Here is a 20221-nt window from a genome sequence, read left to right on the forward strand (position 1 = left end):
ATAGTATTATAACTGTTATCGTTTCTCACATAAACCATAGTTTTTTTTGATCATGTACGTTAGCATACCTCAGCTGGTACTGTACCGTCCATCTAAAGTTCCTCATCATCAAAAAATCATATCAACAAACCTGAACGTTTAAAATGATTGACAGAGCGTTTCTGACTGACTAAAAAGCGCGGGCCGCTCCCTACTTTCTTATTTATTTATTTATTTTACCTTAAGAGAAAGGCGTCAGGCAACTTCTTTTAGTGACATCTGACGGGTAGTTAATGTGCATTTTATGTGTACTAAATATTATATAATTTGCTACCGTTTGTCCAATAAAGTACAATGTAGCCTTTTTTAAATCGGTTCCATTGCCTTATTTAAAGAGGCCTACCAACTTTATATAGTTGTTTAATTATTTAGTCGGAATTATTGCTACAGTTTTCATTTATCTGTCTAATAAAGTGATTAAAACAAATGTATAAAGTAATATTAACAGTAGCACATATGGACTGTCTGACTCGTGCGAGTATTTCCAAACTGAGCTCTGACAGTGGAACCTACCAAACCCGAGAGGAAGAGGGGTGTCCAACTATCTGTTTCCCACATTTATTCGTAATATTTCTTACTAAAATTCTATTTATTCATTTTTACTGAATACCTTACTTTAAAATAATCAACTTCACATATATATATCGCCAAGTATTTAAAATAAGTGAGCATTTTGTCTCAGAGCTGGCCGGTTTCCCCCTGCCAGCGCTGTAAATCAGTGTAAACTAACAGTGAACGCTCTCGAGGTGTGAGGAACTGAAAACGGCTCTTAGCGCGGCCCGATAAAAAGACACTGCATCAAGTTGTATAACAAATAGACAAACGTTTCCGCGTCTGTATTTACTCGGTAATGTCGGCAGCAACATCTGTGGAAACGGAACGGGCTACTGGCATATGCTGTCGTCTTGTGATAAGGTAGTTTTGAATGCATATCATTAAATCTTGTATGACAGTTAAATGCATGCTGATTACATCTCTCCACAGCACAAAGGAATAAAATTATTGCGCTTTCTATATATTAAACGTGCGTTTATTATGATAACTGGTTGTTTTTATGGAGATATGCATGTTTAGCCAGTTGAATCGTGCGTTTATGCATTATGCATGAACATAAGTGATCTTTTTGGTGAATTGCAGTATCAAGCACACCCAAATCACTCAAATCTCAAAATGCAAAAGACACTGTTTCCTTTTTGCCAGGAAGATGCGTTCTTTGCAATGCATCTCCATGTAATGCAGAACATAGATATGCACGCGCCAGATAAAGCTTAATGAGTAATGCTTTAGGCAGCTCGTACAGAATGATCAAGGTGGGTGTATTGATATGCGCCTGCTGAAGCCTTGATAATATAGCTATTTTTGCATATCATAAGCAAATAGCCTATATACATTCAAATTATAGTAGAAAAGAAACTGTACTGTTGTTTGATGGAAAGTAGCTACAGTATGTGTCATGGTTGTTTTTACTAGTAGAAAGCCGATTAATCGACCGATTTATTTTAATTAATCAAATTTAGCGATAACTGCCCGTTTTACGCTTAGCGTCCATTATGCGATATTCAAATACTTATGTTTTGTTTTCATTCAGTTTTAAGTGTGCAATTGTTGTGAAAATTATTTATTCAAATATTTTTAAAATCAATAAAAATCTATCTGTATCTATACATATACATGCACACAAGTAAATCACACAAGTTTATCTTTTAAGTAAATAATTAATTATTGAAAAAAATATCCTATGTAAAGCCTATGTAAAAATGATTGAATTAATGCTCATATTTTATTTTCAGTTAATATACGTGAACAGCTATTGTGAAAATTTACTCAAATATTCAAATGCTCACGGTTTGTTTTTCAGCTAATCTTAGTGAGCAATTGTTGTGAAAATGATTTACTATTAATATTTTTAAGTTTAATAAAAATGTTCAACAAACTATATACAATTAAGTAAATTAATTTTATGTTTATCTTTGAATTGAATATTTAATTATACAGTACTGTGCAAAAGTCTTAGGCACATTAGTATTTTCACCCCAAAAAAGTGTTTTGAGACAGTTATTTATATCTTATACTGTAGTGTGTCAGTAGAAAATATCGGTTTACATTTCCAAACATTCATTAATAATCTAGTGAGATTTTTGAATGCACAGATAATAGTCGGTGTTTCTCATGGAGATCTGATCTCGCTATCATCGAATCTGTCTGTGATTACATGAAGAAACAGATGAAACTGAGACAAACTAAATCCAGAAGAACTGTAGCAACGTCTTCAAGTCATTTTAAGAAACCTGCCTCCAAAGCTATAGTACTGTGAGAAGTTTTAGGCACTTATAATGTAAAGTAAGGATGCTTTAAAAAAATATTGTCATAAATGGATTTTATTTGTCAATTAACTTCTATTAACTGAATCAAATCAATATTTGGTGTGACCAACCTTTGCATTTAAAACAGCTTTTGTCCTGGTGCACTTGCACATTGTTTTTAAGGTAGCTTGCAGGAAGGTTTCTTCAAGCGTCTTGGAGATACGACCACAGTTCTTCTGGATTTAGTTTGTCTCAGTTTCATCTGTTTCTTCATGTAATCACAGACAGATTCGATGATGGCGAGATCAGATCTCTGTGTGGAGCACCGGCTGTTATCTGTGCAGTCAAAAATCTCACTAGTTTATTATTAAAATTAATGGCAAAATTAATGTTTGGAAATGTAAACCGATATTTTCTACTGACACACTACAGCAAAAGATAGAAATAACTGGCAGAACACCATTCTTTGGGAAGACTTTTGCACAGTACTGTATATTTGTAAAAAATATAATTGAGCAATTTTATATACTTCTTAACTGCTGACATAAAATTTTAATATTTATTTGCAACACGAATAGTTGTGTTTTTTTGTACGTTTTTATACTGAAATAGACACTGAAAAACAAAATTGGTGTAGAAATAATTTTTACTCTAATAACTGCTAATAAATTTCACAAACAATTGCAAAGAAACGACAAGTAATACAATGAAATAAACAAAATGTTTAAGTAGTTTTATTTAAAACTTGCAATGTACATCCTGTTTCCAGACATAGATGTAATATTTATATCGGCAATAGTATCGTTCATCCACTATTTTTCGCAACACAAGTAGACAATTTGTCGCACGTTTAGACTGCAGTATACCGTAAAAAAAACTGGTGTAGAAACACTTTTAAACCAGAAATTACCAAGAAATGGCAAGTAACACATTGAATTAAATTAAAATTTTAACGTGAAATTGTATTTTTCTTGTAAACATTCTCCAGTAATCTCAAATTCAGCAAGTCATGTAAGAAATCACGTACTTTAACTGTACATATTATCTAGAATTTCCTATAAAATGAATCATAAATGGTCTGATTTAGATCCAGGTGTTTTTGCAATGCTTAAGAAGTGGAGACATATTCCTGATGATTTCAGAAAGGAAATCATGAACCTCCCTGTATTGTGGCTGACAGGAAGGAGATGTGTAATACTGACAATCTGACATCCAGCACTTCAGGGTGTTGAATCCTAACAGAAGAGCTCGTGTTTGTCGGGCTCTGTATTTTGGAAGTGTTTGACGTAATTTTATTCATCCAGTTTTAGCTCAATCTGTCGGCGTGTTTCTTGTTGTTGGCAGTTTGGAGCTGAGATCACACTGCAGAATCACAGCGTGGCAATCCAAGTGTCTGGTCTAGACCGTATTTGCTGTGTGTGATGTTCTAGTTGGATGTCTGGGACAAGCCTCGCTTTACACACTGCTTCTTTATGCCAATGTAGAGTCCGTTTGTGACATTTCAGACACTAAAAGTCTGTTTTTTTTTTCTTCTTAAAGGAGCAGCTCAGTCAAAAATGAAAGTTCTGTCAGCTTTTATTCACCCTCGTGTTGTTCTAAACTCACTTTGTTTCTTTTGCGAAACACAAACAGAGATGTTTTGAAGAATGTTCTGGTTCTTTTGTGTCTGAATTTTTTTTTTTTTTTTTCAGTGAATCAGTGTACAAAACATTAATGATTCGTTCATGAATCATACTTTTTCTGTTTTTGGGTTCAACTCACTGACTCAGTGTTTTCCTGTGATATTATTCTGTATGAACCAGAATACTCAGAAGGAAATAATATGATTATATTTAACGGGATTGGATTGTATTGGGAAAATGAAAACATGTAAAGATATTATTGGTTAATATTGTTTTTCCAACCCTATATTATTATTTATTAAACATATAAATTGTAATATTGTTTATATAATATCATTGTATTATTTGACATTATTTTTTATATATTTATTTATATTTTTACCTTATTGTTACATTATTCTTAGTTTTTATTTTACATAAAAGTAAAAGTCATTTATAGTAATTATTATTATTATTATTACTTTTATTATCATGGTAATCGTTGATTGATCCATTCATTTTTTTTTAAACGCGAACCAATAAAAAGTCATTATTAATCATATTTTAATAATAACAGTGACCACAGCAATCATAATTCATTTTGAAAACAATAACAATTATTGCTATTATTAACAATTATTATTGTTACTTAAAAATGTATTATATATAAAATAATATATATTATATAAAAATAATATATGATTTAATATTATTTTACAATATGCGTTTACATTTTTGCATTACTAATACATTATTCTTATTTTTTATTTTACATACATTTTATTGTTTTAGTATTAATTACCATCATCATTATTGTTATCATTATTGATCCATCCATTTGTTATTAATTTTGATTTGTACAAAAATGCAAGCCAACAAATAGTTATTTTTAATGTTAATATTGTAATAATAGCAATAATTATCATAACAATCCTTATTCATATACTACTACTAATATTACTATTACTACTACTAATAATAATTATTATTACTGTTAATACTACTACTACTATTAATAATAATATATAATTTAATATTATTTTGTAATATATTTTGATGTTGTATAGTTTTACATTCTTTTTCTTTTTCTTTTACATCATTTTTTATTATTTGAATATTTATTTTGTTATCATTGTTGAGCAATTGATTTTACAAAAATGCAAGCCAATAAATTATTTTTAATATTAATATTTTAATAATAACAATAATCATAACAATTTAAATTTATATACTACTACTAATATAAAATAATATAATATATAATTCAATATTATGTTGAGGTTTATATATTCATATTTTTACATTATTATTATGTTTCTTTTACATCATTGTTTATTACTTTAATATTTATTTTGTTATTATCATCATCATTACTAATACATCATTTTATTATTATTTTTTTTTTTATTTTTTCAAACCAAAAAATAGTTATTGTAAATAATATTTTAACAACAACAACAATTATAGTAATAGTAAAAATAATAAATATTATTTTTTATCTTTAAACTCAATATTTTAATAACAACAATAATAATAATAATCATAATAACCATAATTTATATAAGAATTATTATTAATGATAATAATTTTTTAAATAAAAAATTAACATTGTGTGTTCTGATAACAAAGAATCTCCATAAAGCTCAAATGTACTTTTTCAAATGGAATCCTTTCCGCTGATTAACTGTAACATGTTTGTTTAATTCTCTGTTTCAGCACAAACACACACACACTGTGCATTTGTACGTGTTTCTATCAAATTGACAGCAGCGTCTCTCATCACGCAGCATTTCCTCTGTATTGCAGGTGTAGCTGTCTCCATGGCGACCAGCGTGGTTCCCGGGGACAACCTGCCCACGTATAAGCTGGTGGTGGTGGGAGACGGCGGTGTGGGGAAGAGCGCGCTCACCATACAGTTCTTCCAGAAGATCTTCGTCCCGGACTACGACCCCACCATCGAGGACTCGTACCTCAAACACACCGAGATCGACGGACAGTGGGCCATTCTGGACGGTGAGGGCCTTCACTCTATTTAAATACGCAACAGAGAATCATATAGTCGTCATTTCTGACAATAAAGATTTCTGTGAGCACAAACATTAGTAGCAATTAAATAAATAAACACAACTAAATATTTAAGACATTTTTAAGACAAATATTAAAGCCATAAAAAGTGCAAGGAAAAATAAATGAAAGACAAAAATATCTCAAATATTGTATTATATACCACAAGCATATTATGTGTTATTTTGATATTATTTTTATACTATTAGTGATATTATTATTTATATACTATTATAGTATTTATTAATATTTTGAATTTTTTTTTTAAATTTATATATTTATAGTTTTTATTTTAGTTTGTTATGCGCTTTTGTCATTTTTATCAGTTCAGTGATTTATTTCAGTTAGTTGATAAGGCAACATTCCTTATTTTTTAGATTTTGAGGTTTTTATTTATATTTTATAAACATTTTTGCATTTTATGTCAATTAATTTTTGTTTTAGTTAAAAATAACAACTCTGATTATATTATGAATAAATAGTTCAATGTACAATACAAAAAGTCATAAATTAAGAAATTATTTTTAAAGCTTAATTTAATATATTTATAAATTTGTAAAATATTTTACTTTTAACTTTTAGTATAATATATTAAAATAAAATAAAAATATTTTAATATACTATAATGTGCAATACATAGAGATCCTAAATAAATAAACTTAATTAAATTTAATGCATATTTACACATTTGTTTTACTTTTAACTTTTAATATAATATATTAAAATATACATTTTGAATTTATGAATTTGCCGATGCACAATATTGGATTTTTTTCGCCGATATCTGATATGCCGATATTTTTCAACTCATCTTAGCTGATAGCCGATGCAGATACCGATATATTTCCTTTTGTTTGGAAAAAACACCAAGTCTCCTGTGTGGAAATTATAAGCAAATTATTTTTAATTTTGGTTAGTTTTTAACAAGAACTTATTTGTTAAAATTAAATAAACAATAATGAAGTTCTTTTATAATGACAGTACATTGAAGCTTTGAAAAAAACTATAAATAAACTATATATCAATCGCTGCATTTTTTTTTTTCAGAAAGATGCAGTAATAACCTTAACATTTTAAGATTTAACTTTTGTAGATGGTCTAAAACAAAAGAGTTGTAAAAATTCTAAAAATCTTTTAGAGATCATAATTTGTTTAAAAAATATAACATATTACACATTAATGAATAAATCAGTATATATAGAATTATTTAATTTACAAGTGTCATGTTTGTGATTATTTTTTATTCATGTAAACTATAGCTTCTGACCTTTAAATCAAAACATACTCATGATTTTATGACATCAATTACTGCTTTATTTAATCAGAAACACGGTGTAATTGTTATTTGTGTGTTTTACTTTCATTTTTTTAGAAGTACCGAAGGACATTAGGACCCGGGGGAGGCTGCCTTTACTGTTTACTCTATCAGATACCAAACAAGTCATTCTGTACTGCATTCTAAGTTTAAATGCGATCTAAATCACCATTATAGTGAATCTAATCACCATTAAGGCAAAACTTTGCTTTACGAATGAGCCACACTGCTGAAGTGATCTAATCGCAAGCACACCCTGAGCACATGTGAGTTAAACGTATTCCTCTTATAGGCAAGACATATCGGCAAAATTTTACATATCCGGCCAATACCGATATTTACATTTAAAGTCATTATCAGCCAATTCCGATATCTGTCCGATAATATCGTTCCCCCCTTATATATATATTTATTATATATTAATGTAAAATACTTTACTTCTTTCAAATATTATCAACATAACAAAGAGTGAAAGTTTTTGTTTAAAAATAAAATAGCCAATAAAATAAGTAAATAGAAATTTAAGTAAATAAATTAAGTAAATAAAAAACTTTCAGGGTTTGCTGTGTATATTTGTGTTTGTGCTTATTTTATCCAGTATTTAATCTTTTATTAATATATATTTTTTTAAATTAGAATTTTTTTTACTGTAATGTAAACCAGTAAATAGTATATTGTGGTGCTGTGTGTGTGTAGTTCTGGACACGGCGGGGCAGGAGGAGTTCAGTGCGATGAGAGAACAGTACATGAGGACAGGAGACGGCTTTCTCATCGTGTTTTCAGTCACTGATAAAGCCAGCTTTGAACACGTGGATCGCTTCCACCAGCTGATTCTGAGAGTGAAGGACCGGTATGAACATGCATAAACACACGTTTGAGTTTTCAGTGTGATTTATTGAGTGTTTTTATTGTGTGTGTGTTGCAGGGAGTCGTTTCCCATGGTTCTGGTGGCTAATAAAGTCGATCTGGTGCATTTACGCAAGATCACCAGTGAGCAGGGACGAGAGATGGCTTCCAAACACAGCGTAAGTCATTTAACACATTTAACCTGTGAAAGAATATGACATTTTTATTTCATGTTGACTTTTCCATTCGTTTTTCTAAATACTTTTAAATTGTTGTAAAATTATGTTTATATTATATTTTTAGATTGTTATTAGGTTTATTATATTTATTATGAATAATTATAAATTTTTATTTTAACTTTAAATATATAATTATTATAGATCAATCCATTTATTTAATAATTTTTAACATTTTTCCTTATTTTTTTCATAATAATGCAAACTAATGAATAAGTCACAATAAGTCTAGCAGTGTTTATCAAAAAAGAGTACATTTTGATTTCTTCTAGACTTTTTTTGTTAATTTTTTCAGACTGGTTATTTTTATGTTTTTAATTATTATTTTAATGTTTAATAATATTATTATTATTATTATTATTATTATTATTGTTATTGTTGTTGTTGTTATGTACTCTTTTGTTTATTATTTTAAAAAAAGTTTTTACAATAGTGCAAACCAATAAGTAGTTTACAATAAGACCAGCAATGTTTTTGTCAATTGGCTTTTTCATTTTTGTTTTTACATTATCATTTTTATTATTATTATCATTATCATTATCATTATTATTATATTTTTAATTTTGTATTATTGTTGTTGTTGTTATTGATCCATTTGCTATCTAAACTTTTATTTAATATTTTGAAAAATTAAATATTTTTTACAAAAATGCAAACCAATAAATAGTTTACAGTAAGACCAGCAATGTTATTATGTCAGTTTTGATTTAATGTTGCCGTTTTCATTTTCTAGATTATTATGTTTTTGTATATATTATTACATCATTGTTTTTATTGCTTTATTATTATTATTGTTATTATTGATCAATTGATTTGTTACTGTTTTACATACATTGTTAATGTTTTATATGTTATTATTATTACATTTTATTTTAGCATTTTTATATTATTATTATTATTATTATTATTATCCATTTGTTATTTAAACTTTTATTTAATGTTTTTAAAAAAATAGCAAATATTTTTTACAATAATACAAACAATAAACAGTTCATAATAAGACCAGCAATGTTCATTAAAAAATAATCCAATTTGATTTCATGTAGACTTTTTATTTTATAATTTTACATTGTTGTTGTTGTAATTATTATTATTATTATTATTATTATTATTGATTTACCCATTGTGAAGAAATAGAATCAATTTTGATCTCATACTCAATTTTTCATTTATTTTTCTAATCAGGTATTTACTAATTTTTCTTTATTTTAATAAAATAAATAATACTAATTATTATTTATAGTAGTAATATGAATAATATATATTTTTAAATAACATCTACATTTACTAATTGCTGAATCTTTATGTGTTCATCACAGATCACGTATATTGAAACAAGTGCAAAGGATCCGCCCATGAATGTAGACAAAGCGTTTCACGAGCTCGTCAGAGTGATACGGTGAGTCCAATTTTAACGGTTCCGCTAGCTACTATGTGTTAGCATTCCCATTCGTCTCAATAGCTTTGAAGTTCATCTCGGTTTACAGTCAGCAGATCCCAGAACGGGGCCTGAAGAAGAAGAGGAAAGCCAAATGGCGGGCGGACAGACCTTCGGGTTCGCAGAGGCTGCACTGCGTCTTACTGTGACCGCACACCCTCTATCTCAATGCTGCGTCAATGCCGCGATGATGACTCCATGACTCGGACTGTTAAAACACACACTCACACAGCTTTGATAATATCCAGGAACTAATAAACACAGCTTGAATATTCCATAAATAATGGCGAAATTCCCCAAAATGTGGAATATTAGCTATTTTACATGGGATTTTCTTAGCAGGTGATACCTGATGAAATGACAGGATTCTAGCGCTGTTCACTCACGTTATCTCTCAGAGAACAATTCAGAGACACACTTTCTGAGGCCTTGTTTTGTATTGTGTTTCTATATTTATTGTGCTGAATTCTATATTGTTAAGTGATTGTTAATACAGCATAATGGCTTTGAAAAAACAAGGGAACAGATGGGATTCAAGTTGCACATCTGGCATACGCTCAGGAGGCGGGGGAAATACTGGTTACCATAGTTAAGCAATTGCTTTTATGAAGAAAATTAACAATAGAAAAAAGGCATTAAGGTTACAAACGACACAAAAATAACGCTAAACATGTAAAACACGTAATTAATAGCACAAAGTATATAAAAGTTTTTACATATAATGTTTTATAAATTTTTGCTTCAACAACTGTTTACCAAAAAAGTGCTTGTTAAATATACAGTTTTACTACATATGGTAATGTAACATACTGTTAACCAATAAACATTCATCATTCATTAACTTTGCATTTACGTCTCGCAATTCTGAGTTTACGTCCTGCAAGTAAACGTATCTCAATTCTAAGTTTATATATCGCAATTCCTATTTTAGATTTTTCAATTCTAAGTTTATATCTCACAATTTATTTCTGGCAATTCTTAGTTTGTCTCATAAGTTTAAATCTTGTAATTCTGAGTTTATATCTCTCAATTCTGAGTTTATGTCTCGCAATTTTGAGTTTATATCTCGCAATTCTGAATCTAAAAATCCCAATTCTGAATTTATATCTCACAATTCTGAGTTTATATCTCACAACTCTGAGTTTATATCTCATAATTCTGAGTTATATCTCACAATTTTGAGTTTATATCTCAATTCTGAGTTTATATCTCATAATTCTGAGTTTATATCTCACAATTCTGAGTTTATATTTCACAATTCAATATCTCTTCTGAGTTTATATCTCAATTCTGAGTTTATATCTCAATTCTGAGTTTATATCTCGCAATTGTGAGTTTATATCTCGCAATTGTGAGTTTATATCTCGCAATTGTGAGTTTATATCTCGCAATTCTGAGTTTATATTTCTCAATTCTGAGTTTATATCTCTTGCAATTCTGAGTTTATGTCTCGCAATTTTGAGTTTATATCTCGCAATTCTGAGTTTATATCTCTCAATTATGAGTTTATATCTCTCAATTATATGAGTTCTATTATCTCGCAATTCTGAGTTTATATCTCGCAATTCTGAGTTCATATCTCGTAATTCTGAGTTTATGTCTCGCAATTCTGAGTTTATTTCTCGCAATTCTAAGTTTATATTTCTCAATTCTGAGTTTATGTCTCGCAATTCTGAGTTTATGTCTCGCAATTCTGAGTTTATATCTCTTGCAATTTTGAGTTTGTCTTGCAATTCTGAGTTTATATCTAGCAATTTTGATTTTATGTCTCACAATTCTGAGTTTATCAATTAAAATTCTACCAATCTAGAGTTTATATGTCTTGCAATTCTGAGTTTAAGTCTCGCAATTTTGAGTTTGTCTCACAATTCTGAGTTTATGTCTCACAATTCTAAGTTTATATCTCTTGCAATTCTGAGTTTGTCTTGCAATTCTGAGTTTATGTCTTGCAATTCTGAGTTTATGTCTCGCAATTCTGAGTTTATATTTAGCAATTTTGATTTTATGTCTCGCAATTCTGTGTTTATGTCTCGCAATTCTGAGTTTATGGTCTCGCAGTCTCGCAATTCTGAGTTTATGTCTCGAAATTCTGAGTTTATGTCTCGCAATTCTGAGTTTATGTCACGCAATTCTGAGTTTATGTCTCGCAATTTTGAGTTTGTGTCTGAGTTTATGTCTCGCAATTCTGAGTTTGTCATTCTCTCTCGCAATTCTGAGTTTATATCTCGCAATTCTGAGTTTATATTTAGCAATTTTGATTTTATGTCTCGCAATTCTGTGTTTATGTCTCGCAATTCTGAGTTTATATCTCGCAATTTTATGTCTCGCAATTCTGTGTTTATGTCTCGCATGTCTCGCAATTCTGTGTTTATGTCTCGCAATTCTGAGTTTATATCTCGCAATTCTGAGTTTATATCTAGCAATTTTGATTTTATGTCTCGCAATTCTGAGTTTATATCTCGCAATTCTGAGTTTATATTTAGCAATTTTGATTTTATGTCTCGCAATTCTGTGTTTATGTCTCGCAATTCTGAGTTTATATCTCGCAATTCTGAGTTTATATTTAGCAATTTTGATTTTATGTCTCGCAATTCTGAGTTTATATCTCGCAATTCTGAGTTTATATCTAGCAATTTTGATTTTATGTCTCGCAATTCTGAGTTTATGTCTCGCAATTCTGAGTTTATATCTAGCAATTTTGATTTTATGTCTCACAATTCTGAGTTTATGTTTCGCAATTCTAAGTTTATATCTCTTGCAATTCTGAGTTATATCTCTTGCAATTCTAAGTTTATATCTCTTGCAATTCTGAGTTTGTCTCGCAATTTTGAGTTTGTCTTGCAATTCTGAGTTTATGTCTCGCAATTCTGAGTTTATGTCTCGCAATTCTGAGTTTATGTCTTGCAATTCTAAGTTAATATTTCTAAATTCAAAATTTATAAATCCTGAAATTATAACTCTATCAATCCCAATTCTAAGTTTAAGTCTCGCAATTCTGAGTTTGTCTTGCAATTCTGAATTTATGTCTCGCAATTTTGAGTTTGTCTTGCAATTCTGAGTTTTCTGAGTGTCTCGCAATCTTTTTGAGTTTTCTCGCAATCTCGCAATTTTGAGTTTATCTCGTCTCGCAATTCTGAGTTTATGTCTCGCAATTCTGAGTTTGTCTCGCAATTCTGAGTTTGTCCCACAATTCTGATTTATGTCCCACAATTCTGAGTTTGTCTCGCAATTCTGAATTTGTCTCGCAATTTTGAGTTTGTCTTGCAATTCTGAGTTTATGTCACGCAATTCTGAGTTTATGTCTCGCAATTCTGAGTTTATGTCTCGCAATTTTGAGTTTGTCTTGCAATTCTGAGTTTGTCTCGCAATTCTGAGTTTATGTTACTCTGAGCAATTTAGTTTATCTCGCAATTTGAGCTTGCAATTCTGAGTTTATATCTCGCAATTCTGAGTTTATATCTAGCAATTTTGATTTTATGTCTCACAATTCTGAGTTTATGTCTCGCAATTCTAAGTTTATATCTCTTGCAATTCTGAGTATGTCTCGCAATTTTGAGTTTGTCTCACAATTTTGAGTTTGTCTTGCAATTCTGAGTTTATGTCTCGGAATTCTGAGTTCATGTCTCGCAATTCTGAGTTTATGTCTCGCAATTCTGAGTTTATGTCTCGCAATTCATCTCTTATGTCTCGCAATTCTGAGTTTATGTCTTGCAATTCTAAGTTAATATTTCTAAATTCTGAGTTTATATCTCTTGCAATTCTTAGTTTAAGTCTCGCAATTTTGAGTTTGTCTCGCAATTCTGACTTCGCAATCTAGTTATATGTCGCAATCTGAATTCTAAGTTAATATTCTCTAAATTTATGTCTCGCAATTCTTAGTTTATGTCTCGCAATTCTGAGTTTGAGTGTCACGCAATTCTGAGTTTATGTCTCGCAATTTTGAGTCTTGCAATTCTGAATTATGTGCTCGTCTCGAGTTCATGTCTTGCAATTCTGAGTTTATGTCTCGCAATTCTGAGTTTATGTGTCGCAATTCTGAGTTTGTCTCGCAATTTTGAGTTTGTCTTGCAATTCTGAGTTAGTTTACGTCTGAGTTTATTGTCAATTCTTGTACGCAATTTATGTCTCGCAATTCTGAGTTTTTTAGGTCTCACAATTCTGAGTTTCGTTTCGCAATTCTGAGTTTATGTCTCGCAATTCTGAGTTTATGTCTCGCAATTTTGAGTTTGTTTTGAGTTGTTGTTGCAATTCTGTCTCGCAATTCTGACAATTCTGAGTTCTGAGTTTATGTCTCGCAATTTTGAGTTTGTCTTGCAATAATAATATAACACCTCCAACAATTCTAGTATATCGCAATTCTAAGTTTAATTGAGGTTGTCTAGCAATTCTGAGTTTATGTTTATCTCTTGCAATTCTGAGTTTTATATCTCGCAATTTATGTTGAGTTATTTTATGTCTCACAATTCTGAGTTTATGTTTCGCAATTCTAAGTTTATATCTCTTGCCATTCTGAGTTTATGTCTCACAATTCTGAGTTTGTCTCGCAATTTTGAGTTTGTCTTGCAATTCTGAATTTATGTCTCGCAATTCTGAGTTTATGTTTCGCAATTCTAAGTTTATATCTCTTGCAATTCTGAGTTTGTCTCGCAATTTCAATTATTATTTCATGCAATCCCGAAATTCTATCTTTTGTATTCTGAGTTTATGTCTCGCAATTCTGAGTTTATTTCTCGCAATTCTAAGTTTATATTTCTCAATTCTGAGTTTATAACTCTTGCAATTCTGAGTTTATTTCTCGCAATTTTGAGTTTATATCTCTTGCAATTCTGAGTTTGTCTTGCAATTCTGAGTTTAAGTCTCGCAATTTTGACTCACAATCACAATTCTAAGTCTCACTACTCAAAATTCAAATCTCACAATTCTGAATTCTATATTTTAATTCTCACAATTCTGAGTTTATGTCTCACTATTCTAAGTTTATATCTCACAATTCTGAGTTTATATCTCATAATTCTGAGTTTGTGTCTCGCAATTTTGAGTTTATGTCTCACAAGTTTAAATCTTGTAATTCTGAGTTTATATTTCTCAATTCTAAGTTTATATCTCACAATTCTGAGTTTATATCTGAGTTAACTCAGAATATCTATATCTATAAATCTCTCAAGTTAAAAATGGTGGCCTTCACACTTGACTTAAAAATTTGGTGAATAGTCTTTTATTTTCCACTTAGAAATGCATGGGTAACTATGGTAACCTGGATTTGTTTATCCCAATGTTAAACCACGCCTCCAATGTGTGATGTGTTGATTGTATCTATAAAACTTTAAAAAAAATAAAGTTGCTATTCTTACATCAACACACTGATGACAATATATAATGCTATTAATCAGGATTGTAGATCAAGACTATTACGATGAAAGTTTTGTTCATTCGATGCCTGATCTCAGTTACGTTGCCATAAACTGAGTCAATCAGTAATTGCACAGAAACATTACATTGTTACATTTTAGTCATTAGATCAAGCGATGATCTTATGTTTTTTTTCTGCTTGTCTTGAATGCATCGTCACTTTACTTTGAATGTGTTTTCGCTCGTTTCAAAGTTCTCATTGATGTTTTGAATGTATCATATGTTATTCTATATGCCAATTTTGCTTTTGATGTTTCAAGTCCTTTAGTGTTAGCATATTAAAGGACATCATCCTAGAAGCCCGTTTAGGTGTTTTGTGATTGTATACTGCTCTTGTTTTTCTGTGTTATTTTAACTTGGAATCTGTTTTGTTTCAAAAAAATGGTTGTTCTCATTACATTTTTAGTTTTGTTTGAAACTTGCTGCAAATTCTGTGGTTCAGTTATACTGACTTTTTTGTTTTTGCTATTGTTTTTTGAAGTAATTTATTATAAAAAATAACATGTATTCTGTGATTATGTTTGTTTGAAGATCATTAAGACCAATTAAGGCCAAAAATGACTCTAAAAAAGAAAGGATTTTTGCATCAGGAATATTGTAAGAATTTGTAAAATAGAATATAAACATATTATAATAAAAATCAAATAAATCAATTGTGCACTCGTTATTTTTATTTGAATTAAATTCAATTCAAGTTTATTTGTATATCGCTTTTTACGATACAAATCATTGCAAAGCAACTTTACAGAAAATTAAGTTTCTACAATATTTAGGAGTAGCTTATCAGTGGTGACTGTCAGTTTATGTGCATACGGCAGAAATGTGTTCAGAAAAATCAATAAAAAGACTTAAACAAACAGACGATTAACACTATATTAACAGCAATTATGCAATCAAACTTATAGCAAAATGTGGTAGTTCTGTATGTTGTCTCTGGGTTAGCATCATCTAAGGTCCTCTGAGGAGTTGGCATCATCTCTTCTCAGGTGTTCTGGATCCAGACTGGAGCTTGAGTAAATCCTAGTTACGCAAAACAGAGAAACAAATAGAGACATAATTAGCGTAGCTGCTGTTCCAACCAAGTATAATTAATTAGTTTAACCCAAGCTAAAGAATAATAGTGCGCATTTGATCAGATATAACTGCAGTCCAAAATTATGAGATGCATTATTTGAATGCTTGGCCAAAGAGCTGTGTTTTTAATCAGATTTAAACAGAGAAAGTGTGTCTGAACCCCGAACATTATCAGGAAGGCTATTCCAGAGTTTGGGAGCCAAATGCGAAAAAGCTCTACCTCCTTTAGTGGACTTTGCTATCCTTGGTACTATCAAAAGTCCAGCATTTTGTGACCTTAGGGAGCGTGATGGATTGTAGCGTGGTAGAAGACTAGTTAGGTACGCAGGAGCTAAACCATTAAGGGCCTTATAAGTAAGTAATAATATTTTGTAACTGATATGGAACTTAATAGGTCGCCAGTGCAGAGACTGTAAAATTGGGGTAATATGATCATATTTTCTTGACCTGGTAAGGAGTCTAGCCGCTGCATTTTGGACTATATGTAGCTTGTTTATTGAGGATGCAGGACAACCACCTAGCAGTGCATTACAATAGACCAGTCTAGAGGTCATGAATTCATCTAAGTTGGTCAGCAGCAGGAAGCATGAAGTGCTCTAAAACTTCCTGGTATACGGCTGCGTTGACCTTGGACCTCAGAAAACACAGTGGACCGACACCAGCAGATGACATGGCACCGCAAACCATCACTGACTGTGGAAACTTTACACTGGACCCTCAAGCAATGTGGATTGTGTGCCTCTCCTCTCTTCCTCCAGACTCTGGGACCCTGATTTCCAAAGGAAATGCAAAATTTCCTTTCATCAGAGAACATAACTTTGGACCACTCAGCAGCAGTCCAGACAAAGACGCTTCTGACGGTGTCTGTTGTTCAGGAGTGGCTTGACACAAGGAATGCGACAGCTGAAACCCATGTCTTGCATACGTCTATGCGTAGTGGTTCTTGAAGCACTGACTCCAGCTGCAGTCCACTCTTTGTGAATCTCCCCCACATTTTTGAATGGGTTTTGTTTCACAATCCTCTCCAGGGTGCGGTTATACCTATTGCTTGTACGCTTTTTTCTACCAGATATTTTCCTTCCCTTCGCCTCTCTATTAATGTGCTTGGACACAGAGCTCTGTGAACAGCCAGCCTCTTTTGCAATGACCTTTTGTGTCTTGCCCTCCTTGTGCAAGGTGTCAATGGTCGTCTTTTGGACAACTGTCAAGTCAGCAGTCTTCCTCATGATTGTGGTGTCTTCAGTATTGAACCTTTTCACAATATTCTAATTATACTGAATTTGGGATTTTCCTTAGTTGTCAGTTATAATCATCAAAATGAAAAGAAATAAACATTTTAAATATCAGTCTGTGTGTAATGAATGAATATTATACAAGTTTCACTTTTTGAATGGAATTCGTAAAATAAATAAACTTTTTTGTGTGCTGTCCTGGCCTGAACTCATATTTGGTGTTATTATCATCAATACGCAGAATGCACGATACAAGGAAATGTTCAATAACATCATCACTTTGAGGTATGATATCTATTTCAGTAAGATCGATTCCATGCGATATAATTAAATTTAGCGTATGATTAAAACGATGAGTAGGCCTGGTTTAATAAGTCAGTAAACGCAAGCCCTAATGCATCATTTGTATTATCAACGTGAATGTTAAAATCTCCGAAAATTAGCGCTTTATCAGCGTTAACCAACAGGTCTGAGAGGAAATCTCCAAATTCTTTTAGGAATTCTGTATATGGCCCTGGTGGTCTATACACAGTAGCCAGAGCAAGAGATACGATAGATTTCTTTTGCATATCTGACAGTGTAACATTAAGCAGAAGTATTTCGAATGATTTAAACCTGTATCCTGTTTTCTAGGTAACATTGAGAATATCACTACTGTATATATTGTTGCAACACCTTCCCCACGACCAGTCTGACGGGGCTCATGTTTATAACAGTAGTTTGATGGAGTAGACTCATTTAGACCAATATAATCATTTGGATTTAGCCAGGTTTCAGTCAAGCAGAGTACATCAGAACTAATATCTGTGATCATTTCATTTACAATAACTGCTCTGGGTGTGAGTGATCTAATGTTTATGAGCCCAAACTTTAGAAATTGTTTTTGTTCATTTATTTTATGTTTTTCTGGTTTAATCACAATAAGATTTTTTCTAGATCCTACATTAAATTAATATTTTGACCTCACTATTTTGGGAACAGAAACAGTCTTAATAGATTGGACAGCGCAAGTACTTCTAACATTTAAGCGGGTAGAACAAAAGCCATTATATCAGTTATTTGAGAATTGGCTTACTAGTCATATGGAGCGTAGAGTCCTGGAGATGTTGTCCAAGAGGAGATCCGCTCCGACTCTGCTGGGGTGCAGGCCATCAGCGCAAAAAGCCTAGGACGCTCCCAGAAAAGATTCCAATAATTAACAAAGAGCAGTTTCTGTTCTTTACACCATGACAATAACCATTCATTTAGAGCAAAAAGTCTACTGAACCTTTCGTGTCCTCGTCGATACGTGGGAAGCGGTCCTGACACGATGATTGTCGCCACGGGTGATGTGCTGTGCACCGTCTCGATCAGGCTCCTGAAGTCACTCTTCAGTGTCTCCGTCTGTGGCAGCGTGGTGTCGTTAACCCCAGCGTGAAGCACGACCGCTCCAGGGCTCTCGTCGGCCTTCAGGATCGTGGGTATTTGCGCAGAAACATCGAGAACACGAGCACCAGGGAAACAGTGAGTGTGCACTTTACCTTCGGCTAACATAGCATGGATGTGCCGGATGATGGAGTCTCCAATGATCACAGCGTCGCGTTCCGTCTCGCGGAGGGGAGAGAAGCGGTTCCGTGTGGAGATCTCGAAGACCGGAGGGGAGAGGTCGTCGTCCGGGGCCTGGCTCGCGTCCTCCACTGCGGATGCACCCAGGGTCCATGGTGTCCCGACGCCGGAGTGAAGGACATCTGGGCAGATCGCGTCCTGGGTGCACCGGGACTGTGCAGAGAAACACACGTTGTAGAGGTGGTGGGACTGTTAGTAGCACAATGCATACTTACCCTGGACTTGTGAGAGTCAGCCTGGGAGGTTTCCAGCGCGGCTCTCCGCTCTCTCAGCTGGGCCTGCCTCTGCTGCAGGACCCACCGAATGCAGCTCGAATGTGTCGTCACCTGCACTCAAAGGTAGACATACATCCGCCATTAAAGCAAGTAACAGTGAGTAAAGCAATTGTAATGTGTGTGAATAGAGTATAAGCAATGCACGCGGGTTTAGCGACAACCACGCTGGCGATGCTAATGGGCTATAAGCTACTAGCGGACTGGGAAATCAAAATAAAACTAGTGATAACAAGGCGCTCTGATTGTTTTTGTTGTAGAATACAATAGAGTATATATATTATATGTTATAGAAACGAAAATTATGGTATATAAATTAGATTTCAATAATAAAAAATAGACGATAAAGAAATAACGTGACGGAGCTCAAACTAGAGGCATATGGCAGCAACAAACAGGAAGTGATATATGTGAGAAATGCACAGTGTAATGCGGTCCCTTTTATTAGAATCAACATAATGATTTAGCAATTATAAAGGTGAATTTTCCCATATTGCAGTTATCTTGGTTTTGGATTTTTCTTAGAAAGTGTTTACACATAGCTTTATAATACTTAATAGGCCTACTAGAAAATTTGGCTTTGCTATAAATAGCACACTACTTTACCATATTACTCTTAACGTTTCCATAAGATTTTTTTGTATTTTATTCCATCCAGTCTTTGTTTATGTTATACCATTTCAACCACACGATGGCGCTATTTACTAGAAAACACTAAGTGTACACTTCAAGTCACTTCAAACAGCCCTTTTATCCACAAACATCCTTATTTTTAGGAACACGTAAT

At 32.1% G+C, this 20221-nt stretch overlaps 1 protein-coding gene across 2 annotated transcripts; it reads left to right on the forward strand.

The window, feature by feature from the left end:
- The first annotated feature begins 707 nt into the window (after positions 1-707).
- On the forward strand, positions 708-10929 carry LOC109087650 (ras-related protein M-Ras-like). Of its 2 annotated transcripts, none has more exons than XM_042749490.1 (6): positions 708-954; positions 5750-5956; positions 8019-8172; positions 8248-8347; positions 9724-9803; positions 9892-10927. In XM_042749490.1, exons 2-6 carry the CDS (start codon positions 5764-5766, stop codon positions 9989-9991), a joined length of 627 nt encoding a protein of 208 aa, XP_042605424.1. In that variant the 5' UTR covers positions 708-954; positions 5750-5763; the 3' UTR covers positions 9992-10927. The 2 variants fall into 2 exon arrangements, with proteins under 2 accessions (XP_042605424.1, XP_042605425.1); XM_042749491.1 differs by lacking the exon at positions 708-954 and adding an exon at positions 7380-7588 and having other exon boundaries at positions 5818-5956; positions 9892-10929.
- The last annotated feature ends 9292 nt before the right edge of the window (positions 10930-20221 follow it).

The sequence above is a fragment of the Cyprinus carpio genome, chromosome B22 (genome assembly GCF_018340385.1).
Source record: "Cyprinus carpio isolate SPL01 chromosome B22, ASM1834038v1, whole genome shotgun sequence".
Taxonomy (NCBI): domain Eukaryota; kingdom Metazoa; phylum Chordata; class Actinopteri; order Cypriniformes; family Cyprinidae; genus Cyprinus; species Cyprinus carpio.

Bases quoted from the DNA above. Each gene is read 5' to 3' on its own strand.
- LOC109087650 (XM_042749490.1), top strand. From the start codon at position 5,764: ATGGCGACCAGCGTGGTTCCCGGGGACAACCTGCCCACGTATAAGCTG. The intron at 8,173-8,247 runs GTATGAACATGC...TGTGTGTTGCAG, and splicing joins ATTCTGAGAGTGAAGGACCG to GGAGTCGTTTCCCATGGTTC. The intron at 8,348-9,723 runs GTAAGTCATTTA...TGTTCATCACAG, and splicing joins AGATGGCTTCCAAACACAGC to ATCACGTATATTGAAACAAG.